This window comes from Argentina anserina, chromosome 2 (assembly GCF_933775445.1).
Source record: "Argentina anserina chromosome 2, drPotAnse1.1, whole genome shotgun sequence".
NCBI classification, from domain to species: domain Eukaryota; kingdom Viridiplantae; phylum Streptophyta; class Magnoliopsida; order Rosales; family Rosaceae; genus Argentina; species Argentina anserina.
Genome location: NC_065873.1, coordinates 28,886,761 through 28,908,632, shown reverse-complemented (window position 1 = coordinate 28,908,632; position 21,872 = coordinate 28,886,761). Strand labels below are relative to the sequence as shown.

Below are 21,872 nucleotides of genomic sequence, written 5' to 3'. Positions count from 1 at the left end.
TCTACAGCGACCAAAAACCAACACAAAACCTCTCAACTAAAACGCCGAGGCTCACCGTCCTTTTTCAACCAAACAAGAATGTCAAGCGGAACCACAAAATGCAGCAAGATCCGCCACATTGTCAAGCTCCGCCAGTTGCTGCGGCGGTGGCGCAGCAAGGCCCGCATGTCGTCAGCCAACCGCACACCGCCGGATGTCCCAGCGGGGCACGTGGCGATCCGCGTCGGCGCTTACTGCACTAGATATGTGATGCCGGCGTCTTACCTGAACCACCCGTTGTTCAAGAAGCTCCTCATACAAGCGGAGGAAGAGTACGGCTTCACGAACGAAGGCCCTTTAGCGATCCCATGCGACGAGTCGTTGTTCGAAGAGGTGGTCCGCTACATTTCCCGATCGGAGTCCGCCGGTTCGGCGAGGTTTGACAGGCACTGCCACGCAGACGTCAGGAGTAACTTTGATTTCTTGGCTGATTCCCGACCGTTGCTTCGTGGGTTTTCCGAGAAAACAATCTGGTAACAAATTAAAAGGAACCAGCTACTTTCGTTGTTGGTCTCTGTTCTTTGGTTTCGGAAACAAATAAGGATTTGTATACAACGACAAGACAAACGCTGCGTCGTCTCTGGGGGTGGTAGTGACTAGTGAGTGAGTTACTGAGCGAGCGAGTGACCGAGTTCAAACTCCGAAGAATGCTACGGAGATGGCAAAAAGGGTGGGGATTTATTTTCACCGAGTCGTCCCGGGTTCAAATCGGAATTGAGGCGAAGCAGAGTTTCTGATTTTTGAAGATGAAGATCGAGCGCGCTATTATGAGTCTCTGCGGAACAAAAAGTTGCTGATTAGGGGTTTCTTTTTGTTTTCAACTTTTGTACATTCTGTGATTTATTGATTAATTAATGGAAAAATTGTAGAGGGTTCCAGCATGATCATACTCCATAATGGATATAATACCTGGTTTTGACAACTAATGTTTACAACATTTTTCTGCAACTATGAATTGTTATATGCGTTTGAAGGTTTCAATCATGGCAGCGGTTGTGGAGGTTATAAGGCACCAGCCCACGTGAAAGCAGCTGTAGAGCATGAGCTTCTCTAGCTAGCTGCTCTGTTTTCACCTGATTTGGTTTTCTCTTAATTTTGAACCTAGATATTATACGATTCGAAATCTTTTACATCTGATATCACAGATCGATTGGTTTTCCGACAGATTTGGACCGGATTATGCATTTTTCTTCTAAACAACATGATTAATATGAGGGTTTTTGTAACATGATTAATAGCACGGACACGTCCCTCAGCTACCGTATCGCGTGTTCGACACGGACACGGATACAGACACATCCAAATATGTCCGGATACGAGTATCGGAAATGAAATTCACCTAAACACGCGAGTATCTGAATTGGACACGCCCCAACTCGGCCCGGATATGGACGAACTCATAATAAAAGTGAAAGTGCTTATAGTGATATTCGAACCTTGGTCATGCAAAGCACCAAACAACTCCTCAACCATTCCAACAAATTTATATTTTGTTATATTTAAGCAAACTTTAATATATATATATATATATATATATATATAAATAGAGAAACTCGTGATAAAAATAAGAATGTTTGTGGTGAGATTCGAACCTTGGTTATTCAAGGTACTTATCAAGTCCTTAATCATTCCAACAAGTTATGTTTTCATCATTTTAATACACACTTTGACATATATATACATTTAAATACTTTTCAAATGTATAAATTATTATTTGAAATAATTATATATATATATATATTATAAACTAAATAAATTAACATGTCTGTGTTCAAAAACATTTATATATACCGTGTCTACGTATCTAATCGTGTCCAGTGTCCGTACTAATTAGGTCGAGAGTCAATAGCCATTAGATGGCTGTCATTGCAGTACTCTACGACTTTTTACCTTCAAAACTTCGAGATGATGGAACAATATTAAATGTTTGGATCAAAATATTATAAAAAGTATGGGCACCCATATACTATGTAAAATCATGAAACAATTCAAGTGGAGTAAATAGAATCAAATAATATCGGGAAGATTCATCACCATTGCAGATTAGAATCGTGATTAAATTTGGCAGCATTGCGCTACTGCATTTCTCAATTTATGTTTGGCAATCAACTGTTCTGATAGGCCAAGCACAATCACAGTGATACAGTGATCAAAATCAAGCATGGAATGATACTAGAAAATCCATTTACATGTTACATAGCGAGGTACGTTGGAATAATACTCTTTTGTTTAACAAGTCTTGGGTATAAATGTGAGCCTGTTTAGGCACATGGCTAAGCTGCTGTTTCAAGAAGAAATTGCAGGATATTAATAATTAATCCTGCCAACTCTTAACAGAAGAGATCAAACTCTATGCAGTAGTATTGAGCTAGTTAAATAGTGATGTTTAATATTCGGTTGGTCAAGCTTCTTATCAAATGGAAATTTTTTTCCTTCATTGATTCATTTTCAAAACGTGGGTGGTCAAAATTAGTCTTTCAGTTTCGAAGATGAGGAAAATTAGTTCCAAGTTCCAACTCATGGAGTTGACATGCACGCTGTAGATTACGACATGCATAATTGAAGCTGCATAATCGACCACGAAATGAACAACAGCCCCAGAGAGTGGAGGTGGAGCGCGTTGAAATAGTCCATGTTATAAAAATGGATATGGATGATTGTACAGTGCCGTGCCGTAGAGTACAGTTTGAAACTGGGATCGGAAAATAACGTCCGTGATGATATCATGTACGAAACACAAATAGACTTCAACGGAGAGCAAAACCATGTGAAAAACTTGCTTTTGCTGGATAATGGGTGTCGTAATCAGTTAATCATGTAACGTGCTATCTCTATTCTCAATCTTTTCTGTGATGGTCTCTATAAGTCCAAGTTCTACCACCTTCAACGTTCAGTTCCAAAAGCACAAAGAGATTCGAAAGGGATATATTCGAAAGAGAATATATATCGTAGTCATGAACTGAAAGCGAAACCGGTGGTAAGTATTGGAATACTATAATGTAAAATAGGAAGTGGAAATCAATTCATTGCTGGGGCTTGCTGAAAGAAGCCTGAAGGTCGAAGCCTAGACTTAAACTTTCGTTCCGTTTTCGTGCATGGATGTAAATCAGGAATGTAACAAGTGCTGTAGGAGGGTATAATGTCTATGTCGAATCAGTTTTATTCGGTTTGGTATAGAATGATGAGATTAGGCGATCTTGATCAATCGCTTTCTAAAATATATGGACGGTTTGATGATAAGGGTAGGGGGTGTGGGTACATATATATCTCTGATTCTTTAGGAGTCAGTCTCCTACTCTCCTTCCACTTAGAAAAGAAAACGAAAAGGAGTGGTACTTAAACTCCACTATGGAGGCAGTGGCCGGTGGTTTCTAGAAGAAATTAATTATTTTATGAAAACGGTAACGAATTCAAATTCGAGAACTTTCTGGGGCAAGTAATGGTTCGCAACTTCGCATATAACCTATATTCTGATTTTATGACTGACCGGCTATCTTGGGCCAAAAATATTAAACCACAAACGACACCTGGGCTAATCAGCAATAGAAGTAGCTAACCCAGCCAGTGTCAGAAATGGGCACATCCAGGTTGAATAGGCCCAAGTCCAAAGAGTGAGCGCAAAACTAGGCATCCACAACAGTAAATCCTTTATGATATATCAGTCTAGTGCAGCTTTGATCATTGTGTAGTAATGCTGGACATCCTTGAGTTGAAGATTGAATGCCTTTTACATCAAGTTCAAATTCGCCTTTTGGCTTCAAAACAATGTTTATCATCCGCGGTCGGAGTTCATATCAGAATGAGTTCTTCGCTTTAGCTACTAAGAATATTTGTAACGCCAATCAGCATCGGGGAGATTCGAATTTGAATATGGGGGTTATACACCTATGCAGTTATGCTAGGTCTTACCAACTTGACTACCTGTGGTAGTTAAGAGTTATGTATTAGTTAACAATGAGTAAGATCGAGTGTTAACTTTGGATTCTCAAGCATCTAGCTAGAGGGATGCAGTTTCAATTTTTCATTATAAAAAACCTGTAACGTTAGACTGGGCTAGAATATTTTGGGCCTTGAGTTTGTGTCCTGTGTTAGTTGCTGTAACTGGTAATTGTTGGTAAGCCCCAGAAGCCCCAGATGTGCATAGGTTCTTGGTTAGAGCTAGTCTCCTAGGACGTGTAAGGCTCTAAATGAGACAAACAAAATGATGCATGACACGGATGACACATTAATCGCGTTGCCGGTTGTTAGAGACCTACAATATCTATAAGTTGCTTCTTCTGGCTTAAAGCAGATCGTACTACCACGGCAATCAAATAATGCTTTGCTTCTTAACCAGGCAGTCGTATATCAATTATACACCCCTGCCTAATTTAGCTGTCGGTGTTTTATCACAACCACATGGAAATTTATAGTACCCCGAAATCTAGAGATCCGTCGGTCTAGTTTACAAAGTGCAGTACACCCCAAACAGTGATTAATCTAAATCTAAATCTAAATCTTTAGAAACCTATCGAAATAAAACGTTCCATTCATACACTAAAATGGTTCCACGTTGGGGTTGATCGATGAAAGAAAATAAGAAACCGCATATTGTAATATAATTTACTGAAAGAAACACTGAAAAACTAGAACCGTCTTCATGTGAAGCATTACTCTAATGGTGCGCATGTGAACACAGAAACGTGCAATTACATAGCCGAAGAGACGTATAGCAAGGTCAGGTCCTCTCAGCTCAAGCCTGAGGACTGAGGAAGAGAGGAGGACCAGCAAACCATGAATGATGATACAGGCAAAACCAAACAGTAACTGATCGGAGAAGATGACAAACATTGTGAATAGAGACGAGGTTAGATCCTCTCTTTTTTCTTCCGATTCTGGCTAAATGGACCACATTTTGTTTTCATGCCTTGAAATCATTACTGGTTTTGGGAGTTTATTACCTGTTTTTTGTCATCTTATCGTCAACTTCTACGTGGTAGCAGTTGGAGAGAGAGAGAGAGAGCAGAATATGTATAGAACAAGGATAACAAGTAGTTGTAACTTTTGTGTGTCACTGTGTTTGTAAAAGGAAATCTAACGAACTGGGAGGATTTACGGTCATGGGTGATCATGATAGCTTCATTCCCAGGACACCATCAACAACCAAAGTTGCCAGAAAAGGTAAAGGCATGATGAAACTGATACAGTAACTGCATAGCATGCTTTTCTGGATTTTCACTTTGCTTTTTTATTTTCATTTCGATCTCCTTATCTTTGGTTTGGTTTGTCTTGAGGTTAGTAAGGTCAAGATTAGGATTTGGTAGATTGCCGAAAGTAAACAAGAAAGAAAATAGTACGCTAAGTTTTGAATGTGGATCACTAACCTTGTCATTATGAACAAGATCGACCTATTATCATTATTTTTGACAACAATGAGCACTTTTACAGCAAAAGTACTCGTTAATTATAATTCTAATGATCCCCCAGGTAGCATAAACTGCCAAATTATTATTATCACGCCGTGTAAATAACTGAATATCGTGTATATGAAATATGGAGCTATATTACCTATATATCATCTATACCAACAGCAAATTGATATTGATTTAACGTAATGCATGAATTAGTGGTAACGAGCTGCTGTGGCTTAAGTAATGTCTCGAGTTCGAAACTTTCTGGATGCAGCATCATGTGTTGGGAGAGTCAATTCCTCTACGAAGACCGTAAAACACTCGGAATAAATAACTTGTAAAAATGTACGACCCCGATATGCCAATTTTTTTTTTATAAAAAAAATTGATATTTATTTGGTCCATTGATGTTAGTAACTTGGTATATGTGCGATTTTGAGAATTTGTCATGTTTAAGTGAATTTGAGTACAAACAGCAACACCGCCGTCGCGATCCCAGGCGACACTGCCATCACCACCGTGAATCAAGTGTTCTGGCCTCTCTTTAGCCTTAACTTACAAACGGGCCGGGAGAGAAAACCGGAATTTACCCTGCATTTATTTGACTACAATGACATGCTTAGAGCCCCTTGGATTAAACCTAATTACATAGAGAGGGGAATACTTTAGGTACTCTTGTGACTTGGATGAGTGGACAAACTGACAAACAAAGTATGAAACGATGTCACAACAACTGACTCATGAATCAATACGTAGTACGTAACGACATGACAGTAATGTCATTCTGGGTCCCTAAGCCTGCATCAAGTTCATTTCATTGTCGTCCCATTTTGTTCATGTCAAAATCCAAACTCCTAGAAATTCATCTCGACATGTAATATTAACACCCACTGATATAATTCTAATAACGTCACCATCTTCCTTCTTCATTCTCCAACATCAATCTTGTTAATCAAGAAACATAGGATGGATCTAATATATTATGCTTAGTTCATTCCACTCTAGAATGCATTATCCATCATCTGTAATATAAAATCAACCACTTTTCTTTTCCTTAAAAGCAAATCGAATGAAACTAGCCACTCTTGTTCTTAATCTCCTATTCACGCTAGGTATAGTTCTCGCTAGGAGCAAAACAAGCTAGAGATGAAACCAATAAGGTGCAGGATGATGTCGATAATGATCACTATGGCCAAAAGCAAAAGAGAGACAACAAAAGTGTGAGAGAGAGAGGAGGTGACTTTAAGAAGTACCAATAGCAAAAAATAAAAATCGAATCCAAGGGAAAGAAGAAAAAACTGAAATACTTTTTGTTTGTGAAATTAATCGATCCAAAAGTTATTGGAGGGAGGTGGAGTAAAGCTGTCTTGTTGTAAGGGCATGGGGTCCTTTGGAATTAGAATGCCTATAGTTTTATACAAGTGCCTCCCAACCCATTCGCAAAAATTCTGTCGTACGAACAAAGCAAAGCTAGAGAGCTAGGTTGAAAATAATTCCCAGAAAAGATCAAACAACACATAATGATAGATGAGTGTTATTATTTCCTGGCATCTTGATCTCCACTCTATCGAGTCTCCATGGCAGCAATCATTCTCAGTTTCTCACCACCACAATCACCACCATGCCTGAATGAAAAAATGATGGAAAATTTATTCTCTATCATTTCTTTTACGATTTAAGCGCATCAACTATAGATAAATAAAAATAGATCATTACAAACCTGTTAAGTTTCGCCATAACTCAATTCGACTTTTGAGTTGTTAAAACGACGGATTTACGTTGTCAAAATCTTTAAGTACGTAAATAATAGAGAATTTGGATGCGTTTGGGGAATAATTAAGCAAATTAAGTGGGGAGTATTACGGTGTTTGTAACAATGGGAGTTAAGTGCGTGCAATGCTCACGTAGGGGCACGCGGGGCATGTGCGTTGCCAACTTAAAAGAAGCGCAATTGAGATGTTCCCCATATTGTAATGTCTGCATTGAAGAGAGGCCAAAATCTGCCTCATCCTCCTCCTCCGTTTACACGACCAGTGGCGGATCTAGATGGTCTTGCATGAGCTTAAGACCTTGCAACATTTTTGTACTAAATTAACTACATGGCTGACATAATTGCAATGTTAGTGTAATGGTTTGGCATGGGTGCTTAGCCTCAAGGCGGTGGTTTCAATTCCTTCCAACAGCCGTTGATTTTTTTTCCTAATCCCCTCTTGTCTAAACAACTATGGCATAATGACATTTAGTCAAGTTTATCTTGACTGTTAAAATCTAGTACTATTTTTATTGTTATTTTTTATTTAAAATTAGGTTGTATCTCTAATTAGAAAATGAAATTTCTATTAATTAACTAAAATAAGTTGTTAAATGATTGACACTTCCCATATTACATGAAATAAACTTTATTCTACTAAAAATTAAGGTTACTCAACTTATAAAACCATCACATATGTACATGAAATATTAAACTATAATTAGTTTAAGTACATTCCGGCATTGGCTGCGTTAGTTTGTTGTCTCTTCAACTGACCAAACAAAATAAACATTGCAACAAAGAATTAGAGTTCTTGACAACCTCACCATCTCCTCTCCTCATTACCAGAATTGTTCATCTTAGATTTCACCTCATTTACTCACAAGGATAACACAGTGTCTTCATGACTAATCAATCGAACAAATTTGAACACATAGAACCTTAATGAAGACTTAAACATTTTGTAGAGATTGATCTTCCTCAAAGAAGTTGAATACCCAAATGGATGAATTAATCAACCCACATCAATATATATTCATTGAAACCCAAAACCTATAACTTCTTATACACTACTCAATCAACCAGAACCAGTATATAAAATAGGTAATCAATCAATATCGATCAACAAATTATTGATTGAACCGGTAATTCAATCAACCAAAATCCCATTTTTGCTAACCCCCTCTTCTAGCTTTTCGAAATCAACCGTGCGTTGCCCTCCTTGAGGTTTTGTAGGTGGTTGTAATCATGTTAGGATTGTTTTGCGTTTTGGGTTGAAAGACATAGCCGGAGGGTTGAGTTCCTCACTCCTCAAATAGAGAGTGAGCGGGGTATGAATCATTTGGTATGTGAATTACACGTTTACCCTTTGTTTATTTAATTGCACACTCAATAACGGAAAGTTAACGATATGCACTTAAATTAAGTCGGTTCAGTAATTCATGTACTTATGTGATAGTTTTATAAGTTGAGTATTATTAATTCTTAGTGAATAAAAGTTTGGTTCTTAAAATTTTCCTATATAAAATTTTGAGTGTTGGAGAAGAGAGAGAACCAATTCATCAAATATACAAGGTAAACATTCCTCTTGATTGAAAACGTGTATGCCAGTGTTTTAAGTGAAGCGACATTGTTAACCCCGATCGTAATTCAAAACTACAAAACTTCATGTCCAAATATATGAATATAACGTATTTGCATTTGAATTGCACACACCCGAAGTGATACAATTGAATGTTATGTGGTTGGATTCAAGCTTATGGCAATGTTAGGATTTCATGCGATCATTCTAGCCATGCTAAACTAATTAAACTATATAGATGTAATTTTACGCGCATTTTCTTACGTATTCACTTTTTTGTTGTTTTATAGTAACAAATTGGATGGTTTTGTCAACTTATTAGTAATACATAATGGTAAATGGTACAAGCGTACAGTATCTAGCTCAATAGTCATGATCTTGGCAAATCACAATTGCAGCAACGTTTCTATATCAGAAGCAAGGGAGTGGGAGTATCATATATATATTAGGGTGTGATGCTATCATTGTAGCTGGCAAATTGGAATTGGAATGGAATTTCACAATCCAGTATAGTTGGCACTTGGCACCGAGGAAGCATCTCCCCCTTTCTTTTATCCACTTTATCTTATTGCAAAAGCCATCACAAGAATATTGTCTCGTAATGTATACATGGAGCTGCTAAAACAAGTAGTCCGAACAGATTTGATTAGTCTTATTATACTAATAGGACAGATTCGATTAATTAAACATTTGATTGCTACTTTCTAAAACGACAGCTAAACCACTACTGTTACAACGCTATTTATACCATCATTTGCGTCACGACCCTAAATGTTTTTTCTCTATTAATTTGTGGATATTCGAGTGTTGGGACATTAATTAGTTAGTGGTCAATAACTCGATACCATGCAAATGGCCCGGCCAGATTATAGAGGAAGTGTCATTATCGGTTTCGATCAAATGCATTATCATAGCTAAGTTTATTAAACATGGGTTACTTTCACACTTATACGTTAATTTGATTGATGTTAATGTCTTCTGATGGCTCAATTCCAGTGTACGTACTTACCTACTTCCACTTCCATTGTTCGTAAAATAGAATTGACTAATCGACCCTAAGGTAAGACGTCGAAAAAATCAATGCGGATCAATATTCTTCTTAATGACGACTAATTCAATTAATCTTCTTTAATAAAGTAAGATGGAGAATTGATATGATGACTGTTTAAATTTTTAAGCAATCTGAATTGCCAATGATTTATTAAATTCTAATTCTTTTGGTCTATTGTTAGATAAGCAGGATGATAAATTACACACACTAAATCTAAAACAATAACATAAAAGCCCCAAGTAAATAATTCCTTTTTGAATGAGTGGAGATTATCAAGGTATGAAGTGTTAGATTTGTGCAATTTCATTATTTCATTAATCTTTATCAAAAGATTTTATGATTTATTTTCTTAATTTATTAAACATATCAATCACACGCATGAACGTAGCCCTTCCGCTCGCCGCGTTGCACGAAGGTTAGTCGATATTAAAGCAATACTTTGAGATTTTGAACCATCAACAAACAAAAAAGAAAAAAGAGGAATCACAGGAGCATTGGTTATACTTTCGTTATGCAGTGGTTGTATCCGAGAAACAATGTCATCAACAACTAATAAATCTTCTGAGCATGCGATTCGTTTTAAGTCTGAATATGATTTGACAAATTATTACCGGCGATATTCACGCATAGTGTTAATGCATTAGTATATTACGTACCAATATTAAGTTGAACGTAAGTGATGTTAAAACTAGCTTATAATTAAACATCTGGCCGAATTGCAAAGTAAAACTCTTGATCGAACTTGTTTCTCAGATTCTTCAACTATATTTATTTTGGTTGAATACGAGCAAAATTACAATTGATCGAAACAGTAAAGGGGCATGTTCGACTAGACTTTAGCATCCTTAATTTGTATGCACGCGTAAAATAAACAGGTTACAACGACGAAGATGTGCAAGCCAACGGGAGACATGAAGTGATGAAGTGAGGAGATGCATCAAATTAAATAAGTCCAGAAAGTAATAGACCCCTTGTTCGATCAGTAGTTTTGTCAATGAGTTGAGGCAGAAGAAAGGAAAATGTGGGTCGGATTGTTGACAAACGAAGAGGCATGACACGACTATGATATTCACCCGTTTTGATTTGTAGCGAATCAAATTATGCCGTTCTTCATTGATCAAAGAATTTAAGATTAAGTGTCTTGTAACACTTATAATGAAAATGTCAGAGCTCATCAATCATCATGACTAAGAATCAAGCTCTTTTGTTAATTAGCTGGGGATTTCGGACACGGTTGTTAACTAGTTGATTAATTTGTCTACAGACAAAGACTTGGCATCCATGCATGAATCTTTCCTACATTCTTACCTAATCCGAAGCATATATTTTGAGGAATCATATTGGAAATGATAACGGGTACAATAAGGTTACGAGGTGATTAGTCTTATATTTCAGGTCTCACATAGTCACATAATTGGTACTTTAACTTATTATATATGTTTGATCAAACTCCTAAACCTCACTTGTTTTAACTTACATCAACTGAACCAGAATTCGAAGAGTACTCTGATTAAAGAAATTTGTTTGGGAAGTTAGTGTATACTATTGATTTAACTTTTTGTATTGTCCTATGCTAATTTGCTGCCAAAAATTCATCGAGGAACATAACAAGATAGCTAGCCACGATTCAACACTACTCTAGCTATTATATATATTCACTCGAAGAACATATGATTATCAAACGAATTGGGAGGCATTCAAGGGTCGTGTGCTGTCGAAAATAGATAAGAACGATGAAGAAGATAATCTTTATTTGAATCATTTCAATCTTTGCCTTGTCGTCGATCAATTTTCTTGGGAATTTGTTGGTGTGCCTTGTTTTTATAATGTACACACTATTGTATATATTAGGTCAAGCTTTGGCTGAAGTTTTTTGTATTATAGATTGTCGTTATCGCAAGCAACCTAATCATCATAGTAATACTTCAATTATTCAATACGAAGCCATGATAGATCATACGAAGCCTGCCGACGCTATCGGCTTCGGTAATTAAAGGTTAAGCAGAACCAATTAGGCAAAAGGTCCCGGGTTATCAGAAACCCGGTCGCTTTCTCCATTTCCCTTGATTTATTCAACACGTGTCGTCCTTAGCTATCTGGATGTGAGGTGCACGGTAGGGATCGGTGGTGGTCCCTACTGTTGATTAAAAAAAGCGCCTCTATCTGACAAAAACTGACTGAACGGAGCCGAATCGTGTGCGAGGTGCGCGGGGACCACGTGTCCTTCTCTCTCTCTTTTCACCTCACCTCGCTCCCATTGGATCCCGCCTCGCCTCCTCCGATCTACTCCACCACACAGGAACTGTTGATCCTGGTGACGCGCTTCTGTTACCGTGTGGGGCACTCGCTTTGGGACCCTGTGTGACTTATTGAGCGACGTTTATGTTGTTGGTCCATATTACATTACCACATACGGGGATTATATGATACCATTGGTGCGACAATTTACACTATTGTGTGAGTAGTATTCTAATCGATTCATTATTGGTACTAATCGATAATTTATTCATTCTAATCCTCTGGTATATCAAACTACGAACATGATTGCAGTTGGAATCATTCTCAAAGAATCAATTACGACGTATACTCTTCATTCTACATAAACATGTACCTAGTAATATAATGTGTGATCAAGACAAGTCGATATGAATAACAACTGGTATGAATCTAATAGGCGAAGTCAAGTGATAGAATATGCGTGATTCTAATATTGTCATCTTAATTATTCAGTTAGGTTTCAAGTGTGTAGATATAGTAGAATACTAAACTATAGTGATATATGAGCATAATCGAGTACTTGAATTATTGAAATAATTTTGAATATGTGACTTTCTAACTTCGTAAATAATGAAAGAAGGTTCTGTGACAGTCTATAAATCTCCAAGATAATGTAATTTACAATCTTTTCTAACCAATCATGTGGGAACGCGGTCATTTCGCACGCGTCCCGACTACGAGTACTTCATTAGGTTAAATAAAAACTGCTACATTAATTAATATATGTGAGATTACAACCATTTTTACCATGTTTATGCATGATACCTAGTTTAGTTGACTTATGACTCATTCAAATATGAAAATCGTGGTATATTTTTGTGTACGTATAAGAATCAGTAGCATCATCGATCAATATTGTTTACATCAGCACTGACCCCCACCTCATGGTATAATACTATAATGTCTTAACAATGACGTATCAACTTTTTACCAAAAGAAAAAAATAACGTCGATAAGACACTTATTACAATATACTGTTCTTTTGGCTCTCAGTAGGTTAAGATGAAATAATTTACGCCATGCACGGTGAGGACTGACCAGGCATGTCAGAAAGTGCAAGAAGACTGATTAAGGTGCTCGATCCTCGGCAGTCTCTTTGTGTATCTGTTCTAGCTTGCTTTCCAATCAATCGCTGTTCGCTTACGGTGGCACGCAGCTAGTTATGTAATATAACTAACCTTGATGAATCTTGTTCTTCGTAATTACTGTGATTGTACGTTGATTATGTAGCAGTGTACGAGGGCGCAGTGAAGCAAAGTCATATCAGTGTCATAGATCGAGTTGCCCTATATTGCTTGGTGCAATTGACCAAAAAAAAAAATTTGGTTGGTGCAGAAAACCTGCACTAGCTAGTTGGCTACTTAATGAAGCTGCTCGATCGATCTGAGACCCTAATCAATTCTAGAAACAAAGAAGAAGTAAAAACAATGGACCCCTGGGGCCGCAGAATACGACGCTCGGATTGTTTCGTTAGATATTCAGAATCTAACCTCAAAGTTCTTCGATCGATCTCACCAGAACACTCCAAAACTCACTACTGTTGTTTTCTCTGCCTATTTGATTATACGTTGCTTTGGTTTCAAGACTAGGATCATATTCCATTTGACTGCATTTTATTACGTTCAGTCATTTATGTAATGGGATACAAGTTTATCAGGTAAATTTGTATCTGATCATCACCAGAATACATAAGTATGCTTGGTTGTGCTGATCATCAAATCGGGTCAGACAAACAAAATCCATTTTCGATTCCCTGACCATTGCACAACTATATTTGAGATATATTCGGTTAAAAGCAGATCACCAATAAGATTTTATCCCCATATATAATTGTAGGGAAAAACCCTATTACCTCAGTGGATGTTTCAGGAAACCAAGATCTACAACTAACTAAATCTCCATAATTCTGATCCTATAACGGGATAGGAAACAATGTTGGTAGGTCCAACAAACGTCCCAGATGTTTCTCCAACCCTAAAACAAAAATAGCATGTACACCAAGCCGCACCTTCTATTTAAGCAAGAGCTCAAAATTCTTCGAACCTGTAGAAATTTTTCTATCGCGTTTTTATTCGAGCTAGTTGATTACGCAATATGATACTTATGTCCGATTAAATTTCCGTCAATCCTAAAAATACCGAAATGTACGTCCATTGAAATCATAGTCGCAAAACCTTGTATCGGACACTTTAAAATACAGTGATGATGAGCTGGAGAGGGAGTGACGGTGGTCCATAGCCGTAATGACTTGCATTAATCATTTGTGTTTATATAAACATACACATCACAATAATAACACAAGCTCACTCCGTTCCAACAGTGCTGCAGAACTTTCCAAATATCGGTGACAGCTCACCCTGTTTGGCTATTGCTTCCCGCACACGCGTGGAGGAGGAGTGCAGGGGCGTTTTCGTCCGAACTCCGCAGCCCCAACTTGGCTCCTCCCCACTAATAAATACATCGGATTTATAATTCCAAAAAATAAGAAAAACAAAACCATTCCCCTAACGCTTTAATTAATCATTATTTCCCTTTTTCATTTTTCATTTAAAAAAATTTATGAATTTTTTTTGGAGGGGTATCGGCTTTTAATCGACACCTAAGTCCGAATATTTCACTCTCTCTGGTCACTCGCAACCACAACCACCACCACCACCACCATTTCTCTTTCTTTGTCTTCTTCTTCTCTCTCTAGCTTTCTCTCTCCTCTCTTCTCTCCCAACTCCGTCGGTCACTTCCTCCCTCCGATATCCATAACGAGCCGGAGCTACTGGTATCGATTTCGGATCTCCATTTCGGACTCTCACCGACAAGTCGGTGCCAACCGACTCCGGTACCCGCTATCGGCAGCGACTCCTGCCGAAGCTGCATTTGCTCCGGTAAGCCGATTTCGCCGTCATTCGGTTGCCGCCGACTTGGTTACCAGAAGATTCTTAAATTATCTGATGCAAAAAAAAAAAAAATTTCAAAGTGAAGAAATGCGGTTTTTCCGTTGTTTGAATTCGTTTCTTTCTGTGAAAGCAAGCTGTGGATTTCTTCAGTTTTTTTTCTTGAGCTCCATTACTCTAATTGTGTCGGTGAGGCTGTGGCGATGGATTAACACTTAAACAGGATTTGTGTTCGCTGTTCATCTTTTGCTTTTGTTACTGTGATGGTTTTGGTGTTCGGATAATCGGATTCCTAATTTGGCTTAGCTATAAGCAGCTATACGTTTTCGCTTCGTAATTGATTTCGAGGTTTTTCAATGTGAGACTATCGTCTGAAGATTAGCAGATTGAGCAGTTGGAGATGAATTGGTTTGGATGAAATTGGATTGAATGCGGGTTTGGATTTTTTTAAATTGGATTTTATTTAGTTTATTTTGCTATTTAAAATCTGCCGGCGGTTTTCAAATCTGTAGGATCTCCTGGGAATAAAAGCTCCGGCCGAGATCTCGGCGTATTCTCTTCTGCATAAGTTGACATGTCGTTTTTTTGAATCTTATCTCTAATTGGTATAATTTTTGTTGATTATGTTATTACTGGTCATTAAGTTCCTTGTAATTTGGTTGCCTAATTGGTTAGTTGTGTCAATAAGTTTGGTTTGTGTTACTGTTTTCTGTGAACTGATCATGCTCATTGTGGATTTATGCAGAGCTTAGAGTCTAAATATGAGTTGGCCGTGGAAGAAAAAGTCGTCATCAGACAAAGCTGCTACTGAGAAGGCCTTATTGGGAGCAGAGTCTACTCCGACACCGGGGGCAGAGAAAGTATGTTCAGTATTCTATTTTGGATAAATGCTGCATTTGCCTTAATTTTTTGATGGAGTTGTGGAATATATAGGATATATGTTAGTGGGGGCAACATTTATGCACCTAGATTTTTGACATCATATTTGTTGTTGATTATTGTAGCTTGTTGTAATTTTGGTGCGGTATATTTAGTAATCTTTTTTCTGAATCTGCTCTTATACAATCAGGATAACTACAAGAAACCGAATTATGTTCAAATTTCGGTGGAGCAATATTCGCATCTGAGTGGATTGGAGGATCAATTGAAGAATTATGAGAGTCAAGTGAAGGCGTATGAGAATCAGGTGAATGCCTATGAGGATCAGGTGAAGACGTATGAGGATCAATTTCAGACATTGGAGGATCAAATAACAGATTTGAACGAACAGCTCTCCACAGCACACTCAGAGATCAGTACTCAGGAGGGTCTTGTGAAACAGCATGCTAAAGTTGCCGAAGAAGCTGTCTCAGGTATGACTGGTATTATTTTACTATATAAGGTTCTTGGTCTTGAGAGTTTCTTCACTTGATTTTTATTAATCCATATATATACATTTCATTTACACAGGTTGGGAAAAGGCTGAAGCAGAAGCTCTTGCATTAAAAACTCATTTAGAGGATGTGACACTTCAGAAGCTGACTGCTGAAGATCGGGCATCCCATTTGGATGGTGCTCTCAAAGAGTGCATGCGACAGATCAGAAATCTGAAGGAAGATCATGAACAGAAATTGCAAGAAGTTGTTTTCACCAAAACAAAGCAATGTGACAAAATCAAGCATGAGCTCGAAACAAGGATGGCTAATTTAGACCAAGAGCTTTTGAGGTCTGCTGCTGAAAATGCTGCTATTTCAAGGTCTTTACAAGAGCGGTCGAACATGCTATACAAGATAAATGAAGAGAAGTCACAAGCTGAGGCGGAAATTGAGCGTTTCAAGAGCAACCTCGAGTCTTGTGAAAGGGAAATTAACTCTCTGAAGTACGAACTTCATATAGCTGCCAAGGAGCTGGAAATTCGTACAGAAGAAAAGAACATGAGTGTGAGGTCTGCAGATGCGGCAAACAAGCAGCATATGGAGGGTGTCAAAAAAATAACAAAGCTAGAAGCTGAGTGCCAAAGATTGCGTGGTCTTGTGCGGAAGAAGTTGCCTGGTCCTGCTGCACTTGCCCAAATGAAGCTAGAGGTTGAGAGTTTGGGCCGAGATTATGGAGAAACTCGATTAAAGAGATCTCCTGTTAAGCCTTCTAGTCCACATGTGTCCCAGGTGACCGAGTTTTCTCTTGACAATGTACAGAAGTTTCAAAAGGAGAATGAATTTCTGACAGAACGATTATTTGCAATGGAAGAAGAAACTAAAATGCTAAAAGAGGCTCTGTCAAAACGTAACAGCGAATTGCAGGCTTCGAGGAGTATTTGTGCAAAAACAGTCAGCAAGCTTCAAACAATAGAAACACAGCTTCAAAGCAGTGGTCAACAAAAAGGCTCCCCAAAATCTGTTGTTCACATCAGCATTGAAGGTTCCTTGAGTCAGAATGCAAGCAATCCACCAAGTTTTGCCTCCATGTCTGAAGATGGAAATGATGATGACAGAAGCTGTGCGGAATCTTGGAGCACATCATTGAACTCTGATCTCTCACACATCAAGAAAGAGAAGAACAAAGAAAAGTCGAGCAAAGGTGAAAATCAAAATCATTTGAATCTCATGGATGACTTTCTGGAGATGGAGAAGTTGGCTTGCTTGCCTAATGACTCAAATGGAGATGTCTCAGTTTCAGATAGTCCAACAAATAAGACATCTGAAATAGAGGCCAATAGGGCATCGAGAGAATTCACTGCCACAAAAGATATCCAATCTGAGCAGCAAGATGATTCAAGTCCACTAGCAAAGCTTGAAGCATCTTCTAACGGGGTCCTGTCAGTTCTCACTCCTGGAGCTAATGAAAACAAGCTGTCTCTGGTGAAGCTCCGATCAAGAATATCGGTACTGTTAGAGCTATTATCCAAGGACACTGATTTTGGTAAAGTTATTGAGGATATCAAGCACGTGGTCCAGGAAGCACAAGATTCGCTGCCCCCTCACACTGTAAATTGTGTTTCTGAAGACATTGGTAGCACTGATGCAGTATTTGATAGGCAGACAGACCCTGAGGACTCTGTTTTAAATACAGAAAAGGAATCCACAGGCAATGAGACCATGAATGCAATAAGTGAAGAACTGGCATCCGCCATTTCCCTGATCCATGACTTTGTGCTGTTCTTAGGCAAAGAAGTGGTGGGAGTTCATGACACGTTTTCTGATGGCAATGAATTAAGTCAGAAGATCGAAAAAATTTCTGGCACATTTAGTAAAGTTATTAATGGGAAATTAAGTTTGGTGGATTTGGTTCTTGACCTTTCTCATGTGTTAGCAAATGCCAGTGAACTCAAGTTCAATGTTATAGGCTTCCAGGGTGTTGAAGCAGGAAGGAATAGCCCTGATTGTATTGACAAGGTTGCCTTACCAGAGAACAAGGTAGTTGAGAAGGATTCATCACAAAGATATCAGAATCATTGTGTCGACATTTCTAATCATTCTAATCCTGAAGTTCCTGATGACGGGCATCTAGTATCCAGTTTTGGGTCAGATAGCACCTTATGCAAAATATCAGTAGAGGAGTTTGAGCAATTGAAATCAGAGAAAGATAACCTGGCATTGGATTTGGCAAGATGCGCTGAAAACCTGGAGATGACCACGTCCAAGTTACAGGAAACTGAGCAGCTCCTTGCAGAAGCTAAAACACAATTTGTTTCAGCTCAAAAGGCAACCAGCTTGAATGAGACGCAGCTGAAGTGTATGGCAGAATCATACAGGACACTGGAATCACGAGCCCAGGAGTTAAAAACTGAACTGAAATTACAACAAGCCAGAGCTGAAACTCTGGAAAAGGAGTTGGTAGAAGAAAAGAGGAATCATCAAGATGCTTTGGCCAGATGCACAGAACTTCAAGAAGAGTTGAAAAGGTTAGTTGCATTTTCGTTTAAATAAGATGGCAGCTAACACATCCCTTTGAAACTGATGAACCGGTCTAACATGTTATTGCCTTACCTTTCACAATATAATTTCTAGAGTTTCAGGAATATATCAGTGGACTTGTATGAAACTGTCTGTTGAAACTTGAAAGTGACATATAACCATGTTATTGCATCAATCTAACCTCTGCATTTCTTGATAATATTTCAGGCATGAAACCTTAGCAGCAGCCGAGACAGCAGCTGAGACTGAATTCAAGACAAAACAGGTTTAGGCTACATTCACTTTGTCTAACGTTCTATATTTTGAATAGGAGAATTAAACAATAAGTCTGTGACCCTGGCTTTGTCTAAAGGTTTCTCGTGAGTTTAGAATGTAAGTTGAGGAATGCAAGAAAGATGACCTTAATAAACCATATTTTGATTATTTTCCAACTATATAAGTTCAAATGAACAGATCTTTATTTAAAAACTCCCAGTTACTATGAGACATACTCCTAATAGTTGAATGTTCCTTGTGTCATCACAGGACAGGGAATTGGCGGATGCAGCAGAAAAGCTTGCCGAGTGTCAAGAAACCATATTTCTTCTCGGCAAGCAGTTAAAATCTTTGCATCCTCAATCAGAGACCATGGGATCTCCACACAATGAAAGGAGTCAAAGGGTTGAAGGGTTCGCCGAGGATGATCCCACTACTACCAGAACCTTGAATTTCCACGACTCGGATCAAGCTGAGATGGATGGTGCTGCTTCTCCCAATGTTCTTAGAGCGGGTGGCGAGTCACCCATCTATCTGTACAATGCCCCATGCAGCCCATCTGATACAGATGGAAACAATCTCTTGAAATCGCCAAGCAATGGGAAAACTACCAAACACAGGCCCACAAAGTCCAGTTCCTCATCTGGCGGGTCTTCTAACCCAACGCCGGAGAAAAATCCACGCGGATTCAGCCGGTTTTTCTCCTCCAAAGGAAAGAATGGTTACTAGGCTTGCAGCTTCAGAGCATGGTGCAATGTGGTTAAAGACCGGTGGAAGTAATAACTAGAAGAAGCACCAAAGATGGAGACCTCCTTCATTTGTGTAGTAGACATCATTTCTGGGAATTCCCAGGTGTGAAGAAAAAGCTTAAATGGGAGGGAATGAATACTTGTGAAGAAGAAGGTTTTAGGTGGTAATTTTGTAACTAGTGGTTGTATATGATATCCATATCTGTTAATTTGTTATTCTCTTTCTTTATGTATTTTGTTCAACTGAGAACGATGGCATAGTTTATGAAGTGTTTCCAAACATCTTTTTTTTTTTGGTTATTGATTCCAAACATTTGTATACCTGTCGCCGTTTATTTTAGAGTTTTTTTCATCAACAGTCCCTCAATTCTGGTGTACCTACCAATGTGATACCTCAACTCTTAATCGTACCAATGTGATACCCAGACTCTAGTATTGCTATCATTGAAGTACTTCTGTTAGTTTTTTTTAACTTTTCCGTTATCTTGGTGACGTGGCAGGTACGTGAGGCCCACAAAGAGGGTTAAAAGACAAAATTAACCTCATCTGAGATGAGCAATGTTTTTCCCGCCCTTTACCTTGAGAAAGACACTCAACAATTCCAATTTTGGCGCCAATTTTCACTCCCTACTCCTTAATTTGTGTCTAATATCTAAACTAAAGAACTACCGCCAACCAGTCGACCACAATCTGATAAAACGTAGATCAATCTCATTTTCTATTTTTACCCTAGCACTTGTTAAACTAACAGAATAAATATATAAATTTATATGGAACATCTCATTTCCACAATCTCATAAGAATATAGAAACACATAACTTAACGAAATTCAACTACATGTACCATTAGTTCTTACAAGAAAAAATCATGGCAGATCAACATAAAAGGTGGCAACTAATGGTACTTAAACATGTATTTGAATTTCGTTAAGTTATGTGTTTTTATATTCTTATGAGATTGTGGAAATGAGATATTCCATATAAATTTATATATTTATTCTGTTAGTTTAACAAGTGCTAGGGTAAAAATAGAAAATGAGATTGATCTAGGTTTTATCAGATTGTGGTCGACTGGTTGGCGGTAGTTCTTTAGTTTAGATAAGAGACACAAATTAAGGAGTAGAGAGGGAAAATTGACGCCAAAATTGGAATTTTTGGGTGTTTTTCTCAAGGTAAAGGGCGGGAAAAACATTGCTCATCTCAGATGAGGTTAATTTTGTCTTGTAACCCTCTTTGTGGGCCTCACGTACCTGCCACGTCACCAAGATAACGGAAAAGTTAAAAAAAACTAACGGAAGTACTTCAATGATAGCAATACTAGAGTCTGGGTATCACATTGGTACGATTAAGAGTTGAGGTATCACATTGGTAGGTACACCAGAATTGAGGGACTGTTGGTGAAAAAAACTCTTTATTTTAACTGAAAGTTTTGTTCTTCTCGGCAGAGGAGCAGGGCCTGTAGACTTGAAACGAACACCGCTCCAGTCCCAGTTGTTTGACTTGAAACTTGAAAGAGCGATGGGCCACTCGTAACACAGACTCACTAAACCTCCAGATGCCCGCAACTCAGAAGAATATATAATGCCTTCATCATTCTCTTAGAATTAAAAATGACACGCATAAATCGATGAATAAATAGAGAATTCAAAGTTGGAAATTGGGTACTAACTAGATCAAATTGACTTATTATTTATACACAGTAATGATTTTGGTACTAGGAAGTCCATAATCTATGATTATCCTTGTACCAATTCCAGAAACTATATATACACACTACACAGTAATGACTATTGTATTTTGATAATCATTAATGACTATTGTATATATACACATGCGTTTGACTATTATACTATCCACTGCTATTGCCTATTGGTTAGAGAATATAAGGGGGGAATCAGTATGAACTATGAAGGATATAGTTTTGATGCCATGCTTTCAAGTCCTTCTGTGTCATTGGTGGATAATTTAGACAGTAATCAGGGTTTTAGCAAAGATTATG

At 38.1% G+C, this 21,872-nt stretch overlaps 2 protein-coding genes across 2 annotated transcripts; both read left to right on the top strand.

The window, feature by feature from the left end:
* LOC126784490 (protein SMALL AUXIN UP-REGULATED RNA 12) lies at positions 1–811 on the top strand. Its single transcript, XM_050509954.1, has one exon. The coding sequence runs from the start codon at positions 79–81 to the stop codon at positions 514–516; it is 438 nt and encodes a 145-aa protein (XP_050365911.1). The 5' UTR covers positions 1–78; the 3' UTR covers positions 517–811.
* Positions 812–14,706: 13,895 nt separating this feature from the next.
* On the top strand, positions 14,707–20,156 carry LOC126782868 (filament-like plant protein 4). The gene is made up of 6 exons (XM_050508205.1): positions 14,707–14,968; positions 15,723–15,837; positions 16,047–16,329; positions 16,427–18,857; positions 19,078–19,135; positions 19,396–20,156. The coding sequence occupies exons 2-6, from the start codon at positions 15,739–15,741 to the stop codon at positions 19,852–19,854; spliced, it is 3,330 nt and encodes a 1,109-aa protein (XP_050364162.1). The 5' UTR covers positions 14,707–14,968; positions 15,723–15,738; the 3' UTR covers positions 19,855–20,156.
* Positions 20,157–21,872: the final 1,716 nt, after the last annotated feature.